General features: G+C 45.8%; 1 protein-coding gene across 5 annotated transcripts in view; it reads left to right on the forward strand.

Annotated features, from left to right (window-relative positions):
• The window catches only part of SRGAP1 (SLIT-ROBO Rho GTPase activating protein 1), a 277168-nt gene extending 266584 nt beyond the window's left edge, over positions 1-10584 (forward strand). For all 5 annotated transcript variants that reach the window (XM_053662053.1, XM_053662052.1, XM_037140307.2 and 2 more), the window contains 3 exons: positions 566-700; positions 842-1181; positions 5344-10584. In XM_053662053.1, coding sequence (XP_053518028.1) covers positions 566-700; positions 842-1181; positions 5344-5721 — 853 coding nt within the window. In that variant the 3' untranslated portion in view covers positions 5722-10584. The remainder of the gene's footprint in view (positions 1-565; positions 701-841; positions 1182-5343) is intronic.
• The last annotated feature ends 7698 nt before the right edge of the window (positions 10585-18282 follow it).

The following is an 18282-nucleotide window of genomic DNA, read 5'->3' on the forward strand; positions in this document are numbered from 1 at the left end:
AAAGGGAGAAATACACCACATAAAACATATAAGGTAAACAAATGATTCAGCCGCATTTTAGAAATGTTCAAAGGTGTACCTTAGAATCCAAGAAATACTGTGTGTATATACAGATCAGGCATATGTAGCTAACGTATATAAAATTAGCATCTATAATAGACTATACATACATGGGGGGGCAAATGTAGGTTTATAATGTCCATAGGAAAAGTAATGCAGCAACTGATAAATAATAATTCAAGGACAAACTCCGTCTGGTACACCCGTACCTACTTCTGCCCAGCCTGTGTGTGCACATCCTTGTGGATTTGGGCCCTCGGTGTTTTCGAAAGTTCTAACCATAGTTGTCTCTGGATGTTGTATTACCGATGGCTCTTATTTTACTTTTTTGTATATCTGAATTTTCTACTTTTTCTGCCATGAAATTGTATTGTTTTTATAATGAAAAGAGAAAGGTTACGTTAATAAGAGACTTACATACATAAATGCCATCTCTTTTTTTTTTTTTTTTTTTGCTCCTATTTATCTAACAAAAGACCTTCATTGTTGCTTCTCATTATTTCAGGGATGATACATTTTCAGACACTCTGAGCCAAAAAGCTGACAGCGAGGCCAGCAGTGGGCCAGTCACGGAAGACAAGTCTTCGTCCAAGGACATGAGCTCCCCAACGGACCGACATCCTGACGGCTATTCAGCCAGGTAGGTGGAGTCCGGTACCCAGGCTCCCGAGCACCCTCTCCTCCTGCGGGCTGTGCGGAGCCACAGCACCCGTTCCTTTGCAGTAGTACCCAGTGTGATAAGCTCTCCTCCTCTCTCTCTTCCTCTCTGTGCTGTGTCCAGACAAAGAAAAAGAGGAGAGCCGCCCCCTCCAGGAAGGCGTCCTGGTAGAACCAGTGATGGCCATTGTCCCCTCCACCCGCCACATGCTCTTTCCAACTCCTCCATTGACCTGGGGTCCCCAAACCTGGCCAGTCACCCCCGGGGCCTGCTGCAGAGCCGCGGCCTCAACAACGACAGTCCGGAGAGGAGGCGCCGGCCTGGCCACGGCAGCCTGACCAACATCAGCCGGCACGACTCCCTCAAGAAGATCGACAGCCCTCCTATTAGAAGGTCCACGTCATCAGGGCAGTACTCAGGCTTCAGTGAGCACAAGCCACTGGACCCAGAGACCATCGCTCAGGTAGGATGCTTTTAGGGGAACAGTGCCTGCTAAGGACATGGGGTGTGCAGGAGGAGGTATGTAGGATTTACTTTTTTGTGGCCGTGTATTTTGTGTAGAACCAGCTAATGAAAACAGGAAGGAAATTAGCCCATTCTTTCATTTAAGGCCTCACTAAGGTCTCTTGAAGAACCATTTGTTCCAGGAGAGGCCCAAGTCCATTACGTTTGTATTGATTTAAACAGAGTCGTGGCAGAAATGTAGGACCCAGGGCATTCAAATGTATCGTTGCTACATAGACGGAAAAATTCCGCAAAGAAGAATAATGAGGAAGAACTGGCCCTATGAGACCCTAAATGCACGCTGAAGAGTGTAAGACAGAGGAGCTGCTGGACCCGAGTGGAGCCCAGACACAGAAAGCGTGTAGTGCAGGAGGCGATGGGTCAGTCAGTAAGCAGTGTGGGAACAGGGCTGGCCGGCCGCAGAGCAGCAGGTCCGGGGACCGCGTCACCCTTGAACACGCGTGTGTCTTCGCTTCCCAGCAGGGGCTGCAGGGAAGGGCTTTGGAGTCTTCCGTAATGATTAGAATTAACGAAAGTAAAAGTACCTGTAAAATAATATTATTGCATAATTGATTTTCCCATGGTTCTACTATTTTTCCCTCTAGTTCTTTTCACAGCATAGCCATCAAAAGCTGCATGGCCTTGGCTGGGTGGGTAAGTTGGTGGGAGCATTGTCTTGCACACCAGTAGGCTGCAGGTTCAAACCCCGGTCTGGACACGTACCTAGGTTGCATGTTCAGTCCCCAAGGTGTGTGCAGGAGGCAGCCGATTAGTGTTTCTCTTTCACATCGATTTTTTTTCTCTCTCTCTCTTCCCCCCGCCTTCCCTCCCCCACTCCTTCCTCTCTCCCAAATCAATAAGTATACCCTTGACTGAGGATTAACAAAAAAGTATGTGTATAGTCAGTGACAAAGGAGGTGAATAGATCCAGACTTTGCCATTCGAGTAATCTAAAGCAGTCTGCAGCTATCTTTCAAGCTTAAAACGAAATAGAAAAAAAAGAAAGTGAATGAGAAATGAATGGAACAAATATGGAGAAGTATTAAAGATGCATTATTTTTCATAAAAAGCACCCAAGAAAACCTGTATGGATATGACACATTTCTAAGATATGTTCAATGTTCTAAGTAAAAAGAATTTTGGATAGCAAATTAGATTGTGTAAGGAGTTTAATGTGTGTGTGTGTTTTTCAATTAAACCAGTTTTAAGCACGTAACAGTTTTTCAACAAAAATCAAAAAGACTTTTGACCTTTTTGATTTTCTCTATTTGAAGTGCTATCTCTGCAGGACCCCCGAGGCCTGCTGGGAACCAGCGACGCTGGACCGCAGCTGACTGGCGATTGCAGAAAGCTGCAAGTCCTCGCTGCTGGTAACAAACAGGTGAAGCGGGATCTGGGCTACAGAGACAGGCAGCTGGCAGCTTGGGGGTGGGAACATCTAACAAGGTCTGTTTAACCATTTTGCTTCTAAAACCAGGAAATCCGTTCACTGTAAGTCATAAAAACAAAAGCTCAACAGATAAACAAGGCTCTCTGCATTCTCTCTGGGGCAGAAACTTGTTATAAAAACAAATCCATATGCTTAGCGTCCAATGGAAGTCACATATGAAAGTAATCAGTTGAAAAGTGATGTCATCCTCATGAAATGGCTTCCAGCCGTGTCCTTTATTTATCTTTCCATCTCTCGTCTCCAGATCTCCCAGGGGGACAGCTAAGCCTGCCATCATGTTGTTCATACAAAAAAATATGCAAATTCTTTCATTAAACAAATCAATGGAACCCCTGATGCAGTTTTTTAAACTGCAACATCCATATGTGATCATCATGTTTTGGTTTGTTCATTTAGCAAGCCTTTATTGAGCACTTACTGTATGCCAGGTCCTGTGCTAGGCTTTACGGACCCAAATTTAAATCAGTAGCCAGCCGCTGCCTGGAGGTGCTTACAGTCCAGGGAGGGAGTCGGGCGCGGAAACCCGCTACCACCACGCGTGGCCGTAAGGGGCTGTGCTCCAAGGAGAGGTCCTCCACTCACCCCGCCTCACACAATACTCCACTCGTGTGTGTGGATGCCAAAAACACATAGCGTGAAGTTCACCGTCTTAACCATTTTTAACTGTGTGCTTCAGAATACTCACCTTGTTGTGAAACAGGTCTCCAGGACTTTTCATCTTGTAAACCTGAAACAGTACACCCCCTGAGGAGCAACCCCCCTCGTGCCCCTCTCCCCAGCCCCTGGCCACCACCAGGGTACTTCCTGCTTTGTCTGTGCGTGCGGCTTCTTTGTGTAGTGGAAGCAGGCAGTATCTGTGCTTTCTGACCGGCTTATCCCACTAACACAGTATCCACAAGCGTCATCTGTGCTGTAGCATGTGGCAGGATTGTCTTCCTTTGTAAAGCCAAACAGTAGTCCATTGTCTATGTACACCACATTTTGCTTATCCATTTATCCATTGATGGAGCACACTCATATTTTGAAACAACATATTTTGTAATTTCCCCCTTGGTATTTGAAATACATTGGTAGATAAAATACCTAATTTAAAAACATATAATAAACCTCTGAATATAATAATATAAAGGAAAAGTAGAAGGCAGTAAATATTTAAACAAATGTATTTCAGTTAATGCTTAACGACACTAGAAGACAAATGAAATAGTGACATCCTTTCATCAACACGTAGAATTACCAAAAATATAATTTAAAATGCACATTGAGCCCTGACCAGTATGGCTCAGTTGGCTGGGTGTCATCCCGCAAGGTGAATTGCCAGTTTGATTCCTGGTCGGGCACATGCCTGGGTTGCGGGTTCAGTCCCCGGTCAGAACACATTTGAGAGGTAACCAAGTGATGTTTCTTACTCACATCAGTGCTTCCCTCCCTGTCTGTCTCCTTCCTTTGCCCCCTCTCTAAAAATTAATAAATAAAATATTTAAAGAGAAGGTTTTTTAAATTAAAATGGATATTGATGGGAAAGTATTAAGTTAGTCTTAACTCAAATTCCATGAAAGGTACTTCTGTTTGTGATGTGATTTTTGTTAAGTGGTGGATAACCCTGGGTCAGTCCCAATCAAAATAGAGTATAGTTTATGTGGTCACTTTATTCCTAGAAAACTTAATGTCATTCAAAAAGTACTTTATGTTTCCCTGGCTGGTGCAGCTCAGTGGACTGAGTACTGTCCTGAGAACTGAAAGGTCACCAGTTCACTTCCCAGTCAGGGCACAGGGCACGGTACAGGCCAGGCCCCCAGCTGGGGGCTTCCGAGAGGCAGCCAATCGATGTTTCTCTCCCCCTCTTTCTCCTTCTCTTCCCTTCTCTCTAAATATAAATAAATAAAGTCTTTAAAATATGTATTTTATGTTTATATATAAAAAAGAGTTAGGTTCTAGGCTAAGGTTAGTATAAATGAATTTTCACCCACGTAACTCTGGAGGACATTCAGAAGTTGGACAAGCTGTGGGACAATTTACTGCACGTAAACTATCTAGGGCACTTGCAAGACGGCTGGTGCGTCTGGCCCCGCCCAACAAAGGCTAATGATGGGACCCTATGCTGTGGCATCTAAACGTGCACACCGTATTGCAAACGTGCCCTCTGCGGGCAGGGCCGTTTCCATGGAGACCCACTGGCCACGGCCACTCAGGGAACGCTCACACCAACTTTTGGAGAACTGCTAGGAGTCAGCCAAGTACCTAGGAAGTGCTTAACAATCATTGGCTGAGTGAGCGAGAGCAACCTGACATTTTCTTGCAATTCGCTTTTATTTCTTGAGAAAACTGTTACGGCATCTGAACTTCTGCCACGTCTCAATGTAAAGTGAAGTAGAATTCTGCATAAAAAGTCAACATGTAAGGTAGAAACCACCAGAAGGGTACCTGGCGCCTTAGCGTGGCAAGTGTTTGATAAATGGCTCCACGAGCCACTGCATCTTGGTCTCCTGAACATTCAGAGTCAAAGTAATTACATGAGATGACATTGTGTTTATACACTTTCTACTTACTGTAAAGTTAACATATTCATGCTTTTGCTGGCCTGTTTGCTTTGAAACGAAAGACTGGGCCTCTGTGCATCGATATTAATTATCCATGTGTTTTCTCTCTCTTTCTAATGATTTGACAACAGGATATTGAAGAGACAATGAACACTGCTTTGAACGAACTTCGAGAACTGGAGAGGCAGAGCACGGCAAAGCACGCCCCGGACGTGGTTCTGGACACCTTAGAGCAAGTCAAAAACTCGCCCACCCCAGCCACTTCCACGGAGTCTCTCAGCCCTTTGCACAGCGTGGCCCTCAGGAGCTCAGAGCCTCAGATCCGGCGGAGCACAAGCTCCTCCAGTGACACCATGAGCACTTTCAAACCTGTGGTGGCGCCCAGAATGGGCGTGCAGCTGAAGCCCCCAGCCCTAAGGCCAAAGCCTGCAGTTCTTCCAAAAACCAACCCAACCGTAGGACCTGCACCTCCTTCCCAGGGCCCGACAGACAAGTCTTGCACAATGTAAAAACCCCTGAGCAAGGCCAGACGAGGAGGCGATGAAAAAAGAATGGGTTAGTGACGAATGTCAACAGTCCACACCTTTCCTTAGTTTCGTGCTTATAACTGGAGATCTTCTGGCTTTTCTATGTTCTCAAATGTAACGTCCGAGACTAGCTAAGGTAACACGGGCATTTGTATTTTGTAATTTCTTTTTTTTTTTAATGACTGGATATACGTCATTTTAAAGACAATAGACACACTTAGACTTACTTGAAAATTCAATGCTGCACCGTTTGTGATGAAGGCAACCCCACTGCACCCTCCACATTGCTCAGTGCTTCAAGGTCAGGGTGGTCCAGGTGGGTCAGGGTGGCCCGGGTGGGTCAGAAACGTCTCAGTCCAGAGGCACAAGGATCTGAGCCCCTGGCTTTAGAGTGTAACTGGTGCTGGACTGTGGCACTTGGGGCGGTGGCTGAAAGGTGATAATGGCAGTGTGTGGTAGCTGACAGTGAGCGCCTCTGATTCCACGCAGGGGGTGGGGCTCAGCTCAAGCTAAAGACTTGCAGTTGTCACAGTGGGACGGCCATTCCCAGTGGGCACTTTATCCCACAGCCAGGATGATTGGATGATTGCCTCTTTCCTAATCATTAATTTCCCTGGGTCCAGGTTAAAGACTAGCAGAAGGTAGAACCTCTATAGTTACTGCTTGAACTAAACCTTGGAAAGAAGAGAGAGAGAGAGTTCTCCAGAGTTATCAATGTGACTCCTTCTATGAGCCTAACCAGGCCCCAGAAGATTTCCGACTCCATCCCGTGCGTTCACAAAGGACTGGAACAGTCCAATTCTAAAGAATTCCTGGTTACACTACTTCCCAAACTCCTCCTGAGATCCGTGGTTATAACTGCCTAGTCAATATTTCCAGCTCCCTAAGTCCCCGGGTTCTCCTCTGTGGGACTGGAGACAGCAGATGCACACAGGTCCTCGGTTCACTCGGCCTTCTCTGCTCCTGCCCGAATGCTCTTGGCTCCTCGAACCTGCTGCAGAGTCCTGATGGATCCTGTACCGTCTTTTCTCCCCTCTTGGCTCTTTGAGCCAACCTAGAACCAGCCGTGGTACCAGCATGGGATCAGCTCATGGTTCCAGGATTGTTTCTTTCCAGCTTCGTACCTTGGAGCCATGACCCTTTTTTTCCTTCACTTTTCTTTTCACGTGCAGTGTCTGCATCACTAACACGGTCACCTGGCCCCGTGGGGGCCTCTTCCTCTGACACCGTGCACATGGGCAGTTTTTCTTCAGCCCATATTTATGCTCTATTTTTTTCTATCTTAAAAAGGTTTCTTTGAATGCGGTCGTTTTTACTAAGGTACAAATCACCCCTCTCCCACCAGCAGCGGCTTCTATCATCAGTAAACCAGTGAGCATTTAATCTAGTCTGTCATCGAACTTACTCATGAAGAGACCTTTCTGTTTTTTAAGATAAATGGATGGCCAGAACGAACCCCTCTGGACCTCCACTGATTTCCAAGTTTGGTTTCAAACTCCCAGGCAGTTGCGTGCCCACGTAAGAATTACATAGTGTGGACCTCATCAGCCCGCTCGTGAATGCCCCACGCAGGAAAGAATGAGGATCTGGACCACAGTCAAGATCAGGACTCTGATATCTACCTCAGTTTGCCAGGCTAATCACTCTACTGCAAACAGAGATTAAATTAATGAGATAGTTACCTTTCAAAGTCATGCTGCTGGTTGCTTGCCTAAAGCCTAATTTCACTAATGTATTGGATAGTGAATTTTTCCTCTATCCAGGAATGGTATTCTCCAGGAATGGTAAACTTTTAAACCTCTTAATTTTCAGAACCAGCTTTTTTGCCCACCTTGAACAAGAGGCCCCACTCAGCATCTTGTCCAACCCCTCGCCCTTCCCCTGGAGCGTCAGTGGTGCTTCGGCATCTTGGGCACAAGGAGACCACCAAGACGAAACTTCGAACAGCACGCACCCTTCTAAACACTCTTCCCAAGTTCCCTAGGAAATTTAAACTTTCCTAAATAATCTCCCAGTTTTTTCTGGATTCCACTTTGGTTTCTAACTCTCTGTCACTATATGGGGAAGCAGGAGCAAAGAACAAAGGTGGAGGCAATAAGGGGGGGAAGGGACACTTTAAAACTTTTAGAAACTAAAATAAAAAGGATTTTTAGAAACCATTCTCCATCTCTGATGGAAGTGTAATATGTTAATGAAGGGTATCAGAAGGTGGGGGAGGAGGGTCTTTTATAAGCTTTAACTGTAACTTTTCAGGTTTTACTCCAGGCTCAGTTCTTCGGCCCTTCCCCTGGTAATGCTCCCACAGCTCCTCCCGGTCTGCACCTGTGATGAAGGAGGGTGGCCCTTCCACCGCCAAGTCGGAACTCGCCGCCTGGGGTGGCAGAGGACTCACTCCTCTACACCCTCAGAGCCTCAGAGGCTGCGCCTTCCGGGAAACAGCTCCTAATAACCGTCCCATCGCTTGCTCCCTTGACCTGCCTCCAGCTTTTCCCTCTGAGCCCCTGTTTGTCATCCTGAGGCCTTTTTCCCCCCAGGGAAGGATGTGACTCACGGTGAGTAAGGACTCAGTAGGGACTCACCTGCCCTTACTGTTTAGTAAAAGTCTGCAGATTCCAGGGATAAGGCAAGGTGGCCCCTTTACAAAGCATCCAAACTCACACCTGTTCAGCTCATTAAAAGCTGCAGCAGCTTAGAGGCTTTACCTGGCACTCGGCCCGCCTTACGGCCACAGATGTGGCACGCGCAGGGGAGGGGCGACGCTCAGGGAAGGGGGAGATGGTGCCTGCAGTTTCCGGGGCCTTGGCAGTCCTCGTGTGCAGTTCAGGAACGGGGTCCTGTTCGTGATGGGGAGATGCGGGCTCTACAGAGATTACCTGATTCCACTCACAAGAATGTGTTCACAGTTCATGTCACTGGATGTTCATGTCCCCTCCCTTGAGCTCACTGGAGGAGTTTCACCAAGTTGGCCTTCTGGTTTGGGTCCGGGCGTGGCTTAGCCTGGAGGAAAAGGCATTAGTGCACATTTTCTGATGAGTGCTCTAAGTCACTTCAGCGTGTTGAATGGCCCCTTCTAAAACTGTTGTTCGACAGTTTTGCACATTTTCATACAATGTAATCTGACTTCAGTGCCCTTTGAGCTGCCCGTGGAATCATTTACAGCAGCGTCCCCCGAAGGCCACTGCCAGGGCTGTGGCCAGTGGTCAGTGGTCAGTGGACATGGAGCACGAAGGGTCAGGTGGTATCAGTTCGGCTTTCAGTCTTTGTACTTTTGCCATTCCCGAAAATGGGCTTAGAATTTAATGAAAAAGAAGAGAGTGAGGAGAGTAGTAGTCTCTCCGCATTTAGGAATGACACAGCCTCTGGGCTCTACAAACTGGAGAAACTTTAATCTGATCATTACAGCCTCTGACATCCAAAATTAAGAGCCTGTGGGTCTGCAGAGGGGTTTAGAAGACTTCATATTGGGGATGACACCCATTCCTGGCCAGTGGTGAGCCACCGCGAGTGCAGGACGTGTCCGCGGGACTGAGCCTTGCTCTGCGTTACCTGCCACAGAGTCCCTGAGCCACAGAACAGCTTCGAAGTGAAGGCTCCACCCGTGTGTGAAGAAAGCTTCGTATTCCATCATCCCCTGAACCGAACACCCAGGCGCCAGCGGGGGCCAGGTTCGGTGTGGGGCGACTTCCACACAGCTTCACTCAGCTCCGTAGAACAAACTGGAAATTGAGCTCTCACCTACCCTAGTATCCTTTCTTATAAAATAGTCTATGTGGTATAATCCAGATGGTTACCTGTATCTTTAAATTATGTAGGGAATTTTGTATGTTTATATAATTGTTCTGGGTTCCACAATGCCTAGCATAGAAACTGTTCAGTAAAAGAAAATATATAAACCGTGCATTTGGGAATGCCCCCCTTAGAGCATTCATCCAAGTCCAGTGTGTGGTGTGATGGGTACTGTAGACGTTTCAAGTATAGCTAAGCGGTTGTGTGACAGGAGAGACTGCTACTTGCCCGGGGGCTCGAGGGCAGCCCCGCCCACCTAATGAAACCAGTGTTGTCCTTTCTGTTGAGCAGTTGCAGTTCTGGTAGCTTCCTGCTTGTGACTGTTACCTAATCGTGTCGATGTACATCTGTAGTATGTACATGTGAAAGTGCCTTTCTATTTTAGTTTTAGCCTGGCTCTTCACTGTTGCCCCGCCCACCTCCGCCCGCTTCTGCCCCTCCCTTCCAACCCTCCCTCCACCCCCTGTCCCCCCCATATTTGAATATTTGAGTGTTGAAACTTCCTCCGCTTTCTCCCAGTTCTTCCATCTCCACCTTCCTGTGCCTCGGGCGCTCCGTTTTGTCCCATCTTGCATCCTTGTCCGTCGTCACACTCTGTCTTCCTGCGGCTGTGACGAGGCCTTCCCCACAGTAACTGCCCGCGTCCTCCCCTCCCTCCCTCCCTCCCTCTCCGCCCAGGGGCTGCTGCGGCCCTGGCCCTTGTGTTCGCCTTTGCGCTCTCGTCTGCCTCACACAGTTACACTCCCTCGTCTCCGAGGTGAAAATAAGGGGGGTGCTTTTACAGTTCCGGGAGGAAGAAAAAGTTTTGTTCCTCTGTTGTGACAGTGCACTTTTATGTATAGTACTGTACATTTTGGCATGTACCATTCCAGGCTTCAGTATATAGTCAGGTCTGTTCTTCACAGTGTATCTTTATAATAAATAAGGTAGTTCTGGCTGCCTTTGTCTGATTCGGGTTTCGTGTGTGATTCTCCTTGGTGTTTTCATTCCTTTCCTTTCTTTTTCTAATCACTGTTTACCCCCCTAGAGAACCAAGGTGCATTAAATAGTGTGAAACTACATGTTTTTAAAAAATGTTATCTCTCATTCATTTTTGTTTGTGAATTTGAAAATGAGGCTTCATCCGCAGGCGCTTGACAACGAAGCCAGGGCTTTTCAGAGTTGGAGCTGGGAGACTCCTGTGTGGGAGGGAAAGGGGACGGGAGTGGGGGAGCCCCTGGGAGGCTGAGAGGGCGGTCCTTCTGAACGCTCAGCAGCCTGAAATCTCCTTGAGGACTCCTTGGCATAGGAAACCTTGTCAAGTTCTTTGGTTTCATTTGAATAAATTGAAATGTAATCCTTGGGTATATGCTATGTTTAGAATTCCCCCAAGGTATTGGGGTTTTTTTTTTCCTTCAAACTTAAAAAAACAACTAACCCTTAGAGAACTAGCAATACATTTTAAGTAGTTTTATGAAACTGTATTAGCAAGGTGCTGGATTGAAAAGTGATAAGAGATAGGGGGTAAAAAAGATAGCATGTAAATCAAAAGGAAAAAACTTCATTGGCAGTAAATACAGAAAAGTGTCCAGGTTATTAGTACAAGAGTTTTCACAAAGTAACACACTGATGTATTCAGCACCTAGGAGGAGAAATAGCACATTATCCGCATCCCAGAAGCTAATCTAAGCTTGTGCCTCTCCAAAGTTCATCAATATCCTGATGAGAAGCAGGTCCAGTTTTGACCATCATTATAACTGTCTTTAATGGACTCACAATGTATAGATTTGTGTGTGGCTTCTTTTATTGAAATTTACATCTGAGGGCTGTCTGTGTTCTTGCGCGTAGCGGTGGGGGGGGTTGTTTGCATTTTTCACTACAATATAGCTTGGTATTATATTTATTTTAGTATTACCTGATTCAACTTTGGGTATAGTATGCTGAAATCTTTAAACATGGACAAGTAAATGAACCAAAAATAAAGCAAAACCCATCTGTTAAAGGACGTGTTTTCCCAAAACTTGATGGAATGACTTTGAACTAAGCCATCGACTGGAAGGCCTTACTGGATGATGGATGTAGCAGCTGGCCCATGGGACCAAATGCCCAAATCAAATTATGGGGCTGTTCTGGGAAAGCCCCCCAGGTCCTGCATCACCCTCCCTGCTCGCCTCAAGTCCAAGGGCCTCAGTCCTCTCTCCAGTGCACACCTAGATTCCTCACTCCTGAGCTAGAGTCCCTGTGGGTGTCTCTGGTTGTCAGCCCCCACTGTTCGTATGCCGGCACCCTGTAAGAATATTAGGAAGGTGGAGAAAAGGAGTTTTCTGGCTGCTACCTTAGGCACTTGGGACTTGTACAGTGGAAAGTTTCTCAAGCTCAGTCTAAAGTGCCAACAACTATGGCAAAGTACATCCCATGGGCCATATATCCCCATTCAGATTTTTTAATCTTATTGATTTGAGAGAGAGAGAGGCATTGATTTATTCCACTTATTTATACATTCATTGGCTGCTGCTAGTGTGTGCCCTAATGTGGGTCAAACCCGCAACCTCAGTGTATTGGGACGACACTCTTACCAACTGATCCACCTGGCCAGGGCCTGTCCCCATTTGGATTTGGGAGAAGATGGTCAGCATATCCTGGGAAATAATCACGGTGAGGTTTACCATTCTCCACTACCCATTCATCTTTTTCTGCATAACAGATAGAAAGCTTGCCTTCTGCAATAACAAAAAAAAAAAGTCAAAGAAATAGCCATTTTATCAAGGTCAGTCCTCAGCAAGAGTTGCTGGAGAGCTGGGACTTGGCTGGATGTCAATGTGTGTGTGAGAGAGAGGGGGAGAGAGACCCTCCTGTTGTGACCCCTCATTCTCTTTAGCATGTGGGTTTATGTCTATTTTATGCCCTTTATTGTCAATGAGAGAGGTATTGGGAGGTAGCAAAGGTAAATGCCTGCTTTCAAATTACCACCTTTAAGCAGAAGCTCCTCTTAACCTCCTAACAAAATCCCTCCCAGCTGAGCCAGCCAGAGTTGGCTGCCGTTGCCTGCAGCTGAAAGACCTGACTGATGCACACATTCAGAAGGAATGCTCTTCCTGCTCCTGGTATCCTCCTCTTTTCAAATGTTTATGTTACACCACTTCCCTTTTATGAATGACCTACACTACTACTGTTTTGAGTAACCAAGAGAAGTCTGAAGAGCATTTTCACTTTTACAAAAAAAGACGAAAAGCAAAAAGAACATTTGCTTTTCAGAGAGCTGACAGAGGCAGAGTGCACCCCAAGGGGCAGTGAGAGCGGCCCGCCAAGGGCCTTCCCAGGAGCTGCACACAGCGCCTCCGCCTTAAGCTGCCATAGCTTTGACTGTTGTAGCTGTGCTGTATCTCGACTTTTTTCGTGCATCCAAAAGCAAGATGTGTCGTCCCAAGATATCAGAAAAGCCTAAGATAACTCATAAAGGTGTTACCTTAGTGTAAAACTGGATGTAATCAAGCTTTTTTATTATGGTAAGTAAAATAAAAAACACTGGCATTGAAATTTGTGTCTGGGAACACACAAAAATTCCATGTAAATTAATGGCAATTGCTTCTTCACTTTCTGCCGTTTTCACCTTATGAAAGGTTTTATAGAAACTCTACTTTCAGATAGTGGGGGAAACCTATAAAGCTAAAACAGTCATTCTGCTACCCATCTGCTACCTCAGGAGAAGAGGGCTTGGAAAAGACACCGCCCAGGCTTACCCTTGCTTTATTTGATTGGACCACTTCAGCATTTGGGAGCAAACAGCATCAGAGATTTTCCTTTTAATTTGGACAGAAATGTCATTTTAATTTGGAGGTATGTTAGGGGTTTAAAAAATATATTTATTTTTAACTTCCAGCCAGGATGGAAGGCGTAGGTGGAAACGCTGTACCTCCTCCCACAACCAAGTTCAAAGACAAAGTTCTAGTAACAAAAACGCAACCAAAACACAGAAAATTGAACTGTACTGAAGTCTAACAACAACGAACCCTTCAGCCAGACCAGTAAGAGGGGCAGAGCTAGCAGCTGGTGGAACAGGATTGCCCAGGAAAAATCGGCCAGGCACGCAGGCAGCGGTTGGCAGATCCCAGGTGTGGGATGGCAACGGATGGACCCAGTGGGGGCACAAGGCAGCTGGCTGACCATCATCACACATTCACACTCAGATAAACCAAGCAAAGGAGTGAGCAGTGAGACAGACCGTGCAGGCCCCAGCGACTTGCAGGAAGCTGCAAAGGGGACCGCCATCACCCCTCTCTGACTCTGCTCCTCATACATAACAGGCACGAACAGACCAAAACATTATGGCTCAAGAACAGCTCAAAGCCCCAGAGCCCATAACTCTTTAAGAGACCAAGAAATAGCCAAACTATCAGATGCACAGTTCAAAACACTGGTGATCAGGATGCTCACACAACTGGTTGATTTTAGTAACAAATTAGAGGAACATATGAAGGCTAAACTAATTCAAATGAAGGGAAATGTACAGGAAACCAATAGCGATAGGAAGGAAATGGGGACTAAAATCAATCGAGTGGACCAGAAAGAAGAAAAAAATGACCAAACAGGAAAGGATGAAGAAACAAGAATTCAAAAAGAATGAGGAGAGGCTTAGGAACCTCCAGGACATCTTTAAACAATCCAACATCCGAATTATAGGGGTACCAGAAGGGGAAGAGGAACAGCCACCAGTGGAAAAATTATTTGAACAAATAATAAAGGAGAATTTCCCCAATCTGGCAAAGGAAATAGACTTCCAGAAGGTCCAGGAAGCTCAGAGAGTCCCAAAGAAGTTGGATCCAAGGAGGAGCACACCAAGGCACATCATAATTACATTAGCCAAGATTAAAATGAAGAGAATCCTAGAAGCAGCAAGAGATAAGGGGACAGTCACCTACAAAGGAGTTCCCATCAGACTGTCAGCTGATTTCTCAAAAGAGACCTTACAGGCAAAAAGGGGCTGGAAAGAAGTATTCCAAGTCATGAAATCCAAAGACCTACATCCAAGATTGCTCTATCCAGCAAAGCTTTCATTTAGAATGGAAGGGCAGATAAAGTGCTTCTCAGATAAGATCAAATTCAAGGAGTTCATCCTCACCAAGCCCTTATTATATGAAATGTTAAAGGGACTTATCTAAGAAAAAGAAGACAAAAAAGATGACCAGTGAAAGGACAGCAAATTCACAATTATTAAGAACCACACCTAAAACAAAAGCAAACTAAGAGGAAAGCTAGGTCAGGAGTGGAACCATAGAAATGGAGATCTCAAGGAGGGTTAGCAACAGAGGAGTGGGAGGAGGAGAAGGGGGAAGAAGGTACAGAGAATAAGTAGCATAGATGGTAGGTAGAAAATAGAGGGAGGGCAAGAATAGTATGGGAAATATAGAATCTAGAGAACTTGAGACACGTGGCCATAAACCAAAGGGGGGGAATGGTGGGGGAGGGGTATGCAGGGTGGAGAGGAATGAAGGGGGGAAATAGGACAACTGTAATGGTGTAATCAATAAAATATATTTTAAAAATACTTATTTTTAGGGAGGGAGGGAGGGAGGAAGAGAAACATTGATGTGAAAGAGAAACAGATCGGTTGCCTATCACACGCCCCTAGGCCCTGGCCCACACCCCAGACATGTGCCTGACCAGGAATGGAACTGGTGACCTTTCAGTTTGCAGGCTGGCTCTCAATCCACTGAGTCACAAAGAAAAAAAGTTGAGCAAAAATGGGGAAAACTTTTTTAGTATGGTATGAAGCAAAATACATAACAACAGATGCTTATTGAATAAATAGGACACCTGACCAAAATGAGTAAGTAAAATGACCATCCATAAGGTCTCGTAAATTTCTGCTTGGAAAAAGAAACACTATAATATAGCTCATTTTAGAATGAGAGGATGTTCATGAAGAAAAACATAACAAGCCCCCAGTGATCTTTGTGGGCAGAAAGAGGTTCGAATGTATCTGATAAAGTGCCAGAAAAAATCACCTCTGGGCCCTGGGAATAATTTACATTAAATAAGCAAAATTTCAAAACAGGAATTCATATGTAGGTCAAATGCAGGTCACGAGTTATATAAGTCTACTGGAATTCAGAAATATATTTAGAATGAAGATAATTATTATAATTGAGTCTTGACAATGCAGTATGATGGGGGAAATTTCTATGAAATACCAGGAAATTCTAGATGTGAAAATATTGGTTGCAATAAAGAGAGAAGGTCATTGTTAAGCCATCCAATTCGATGGTGTAATTCATCCTTATCACATCATTAAAATTAAATGGCCTGGGCCCTGACCCCCAACTGCCAGTCACAGTCAAATTTCCAGAAGTCCATCCATTCCCTCCCAGGTTCTCGTTCCTCTCCCTGGGCAGGGTTGGCCACCCTCTTGGCGTCTCTGGGCCACCCTGCAGGAAGAAGAGTTGTCTCAGGCCACATACATGTACAAACACTAATGAAAACTGATGAGCAAAAAAAGATTTCAAGTACATTTACAAGTTTGTGTTGGGCCTCATTCATAGCCATCCTGGGCCTCGTGCAGCCTGCGGACCGCAGGTTCGGACACCCTGCCCTGGTGGTTCCTTCTTGTTTCCAAGTACCTCGGGGGTTGCAGAGGTTGTCCAGCTCCATCCGGTGGCAATGCACAGTGTGTTAGAGAGGCCGCTACAGCTGAGTGGCTGCTGGCCTTTGAGAGGTATGCCCAAAGCACAGCGCTGGACAAAGTCCCTGCTCTCGGCAGACCCAGGGGCTGAGACAGCAGTGTCCTCTGAGACAGCAGACCCAAGATGGGCAGCGCTGACACAAAGAGAGGCACGTGCTGGCCCGTGACCGAGATGTCCAAACCACCAAGGGGTAAATCAACGTTCCAGTAAAAACACATATCCCACAACTGGGTCTAGCACCTTTCCCTCAGCATTCATTTGGTGGTGATTAATTGCTCTTGTGTCCAACAGAGAACAAAAGAAGTTATTTTCTTATTTCCAGCTATTTCCAGGGAAAGTCCTAGAGAGTTGAGAGTTGACTTAAATTTTAAGTTATTTTAAACTCTGCAAAATAGATTAAGGTAACTTGTTAACATTCAAGTTTTCTAGTCCTGTTGCCATTGTATCTTGGCTTATGGAAACCAAAGGGAAGAACTGTGTCTGCTCAAGTCAAAATAAGCTCTTCATGGACTGGAGTATTTTTGTCATATTCCTGAGCTTGGGAATCTAGGACCCAGGGAATGAATGATAAAAACATCTGCAGGCAGCTGGAGGCAAGACAGTTCCGAATGGTTCTAGGCCTTCACTGTTTCTATGGACACCCTTTTCCTTCGTTTTTAACGTGCATACTGTGGATCTATGGTGTGACTTGGCTTTTAGCACGTCACCAAAGTATGCTTGTCTTTAATCCCAGGGGCATCAGTTTTCTCAGATCTCTGCTGAGAAGAGGCTTTCAGGATGGGTGTTTATGTTGCACTTAGGATTCAGTCTGGTCCGACGAGACAGACAAAGAAATTTTTTTAAAAAGCAGTCGATAATCTAAAATGGACAACACATCACTTCATCCTTCACTTAAACCCGCTACGACGTTCTCCCATGCCATTTAGAATAGAGTCAAAACTCCCCACCTGGGTCAACGTGATCCAGCTTCGCTAAACCCTTCTTCTCTGTCTTGTGCACCGTCCCCCTCACGACAGCCACCCCACGCTTGCAGTTCTACATTCCTCCCACATGCTGCGCTGTTTCCGCCTCAGACCTCTCCCCTAGCTCCTCCCTCTACCTAGGATGAGCCTCCCTTAGATTTTCACCTGTCTCCTTATTGATATTCAGTTTGCTGCTCAAATGTCAACTCTGCAGAGAAGCCACCCCCATAACTCTGCCGAATTAACACCCTGGATACAGGCTGAGCAGATGTAAATCTGTTCTTCCCCTTTGCAGGGAAATTTGGCAACACTGATCAAAATCACAAACACATATTCTTCTGGCCCAGTAATTCCACCTCTACAGAGCTATTCCACAGATACATTCACACACAGGGGAATGATAGGTGCGTAAAGTCATTCATTACAACATGGCCGCAAACAAGCTCAAAAGGCCGCAAACAAGCTCAGTGCTTACCAACAGAGGGCAGGTTAAATAACTTACAGAACATTCATACAGTGGACTATTACTTCGAGGCTATAAAGAATGAGAAAGATCTCCAAATCCTGGCCTGAGAAGCTCTCCAATATATACGGTCAAAAGCAAAGTGCATAACAGTGCGTGTGGTACACTGCCACCTGTGTAAGGAGGGGGTAAACCAAGAATGCATTCTTGTATTCGCTTGTGTATATCAAAAAAAGTCTGGAAGGACACAGGAAAACGTGCTCGCAGGCATGGCCTGGCGGTGTGAGCGGCAGGTACCGGTGAACGGTGGACGGAAACAGGAAGGAGGCCCTCGAAGAGCACTTTTCAAAGCACCTTTGTGTCTGTGTGCGTCGTGCGACTGTGTTACCTTTGCAAATTAAATAAAGTTTGAGTGATTTTTATTCTGCAGGAAAATTAAAAACAGCACTTTCCCAATGTCCCCTTTATGCTATTACCTGGCTTTGTTTTCTTCACAGAGCATTTACTGCCCTGCACCTGGATACAAACATGGAAAAATGGGGGCTCCCCTGAGGGAACGAATGCGCTCTACCCTAGGAGGCCAACCGACATGCAAATGTTCAAAGGCTTTCACTAAAAGCTGGCGAATACCTCAGTCTCCTCTAGTGATCTGTCAAAATGAGTATTAGAGAAT

The sequence above is a fragment of the Artibeus jamaicensis genome, unplaced genomic scaffold (genome assembly GCF_021234435.1).
Source record: "Artibeus jamaicensis isolate MK-2021 breed Jamaican fruit bat unplaced genomic scaffold, CSHL_Jam_final contig_233, whole genome shotgun sequence".
NCBI classification, from domain to species: Eukaryota; Metazoa; Chordata; class Mammalia; order Chiroptera; family Phyllostomidae; genus Artibeus; species Artibeus jamaicensis.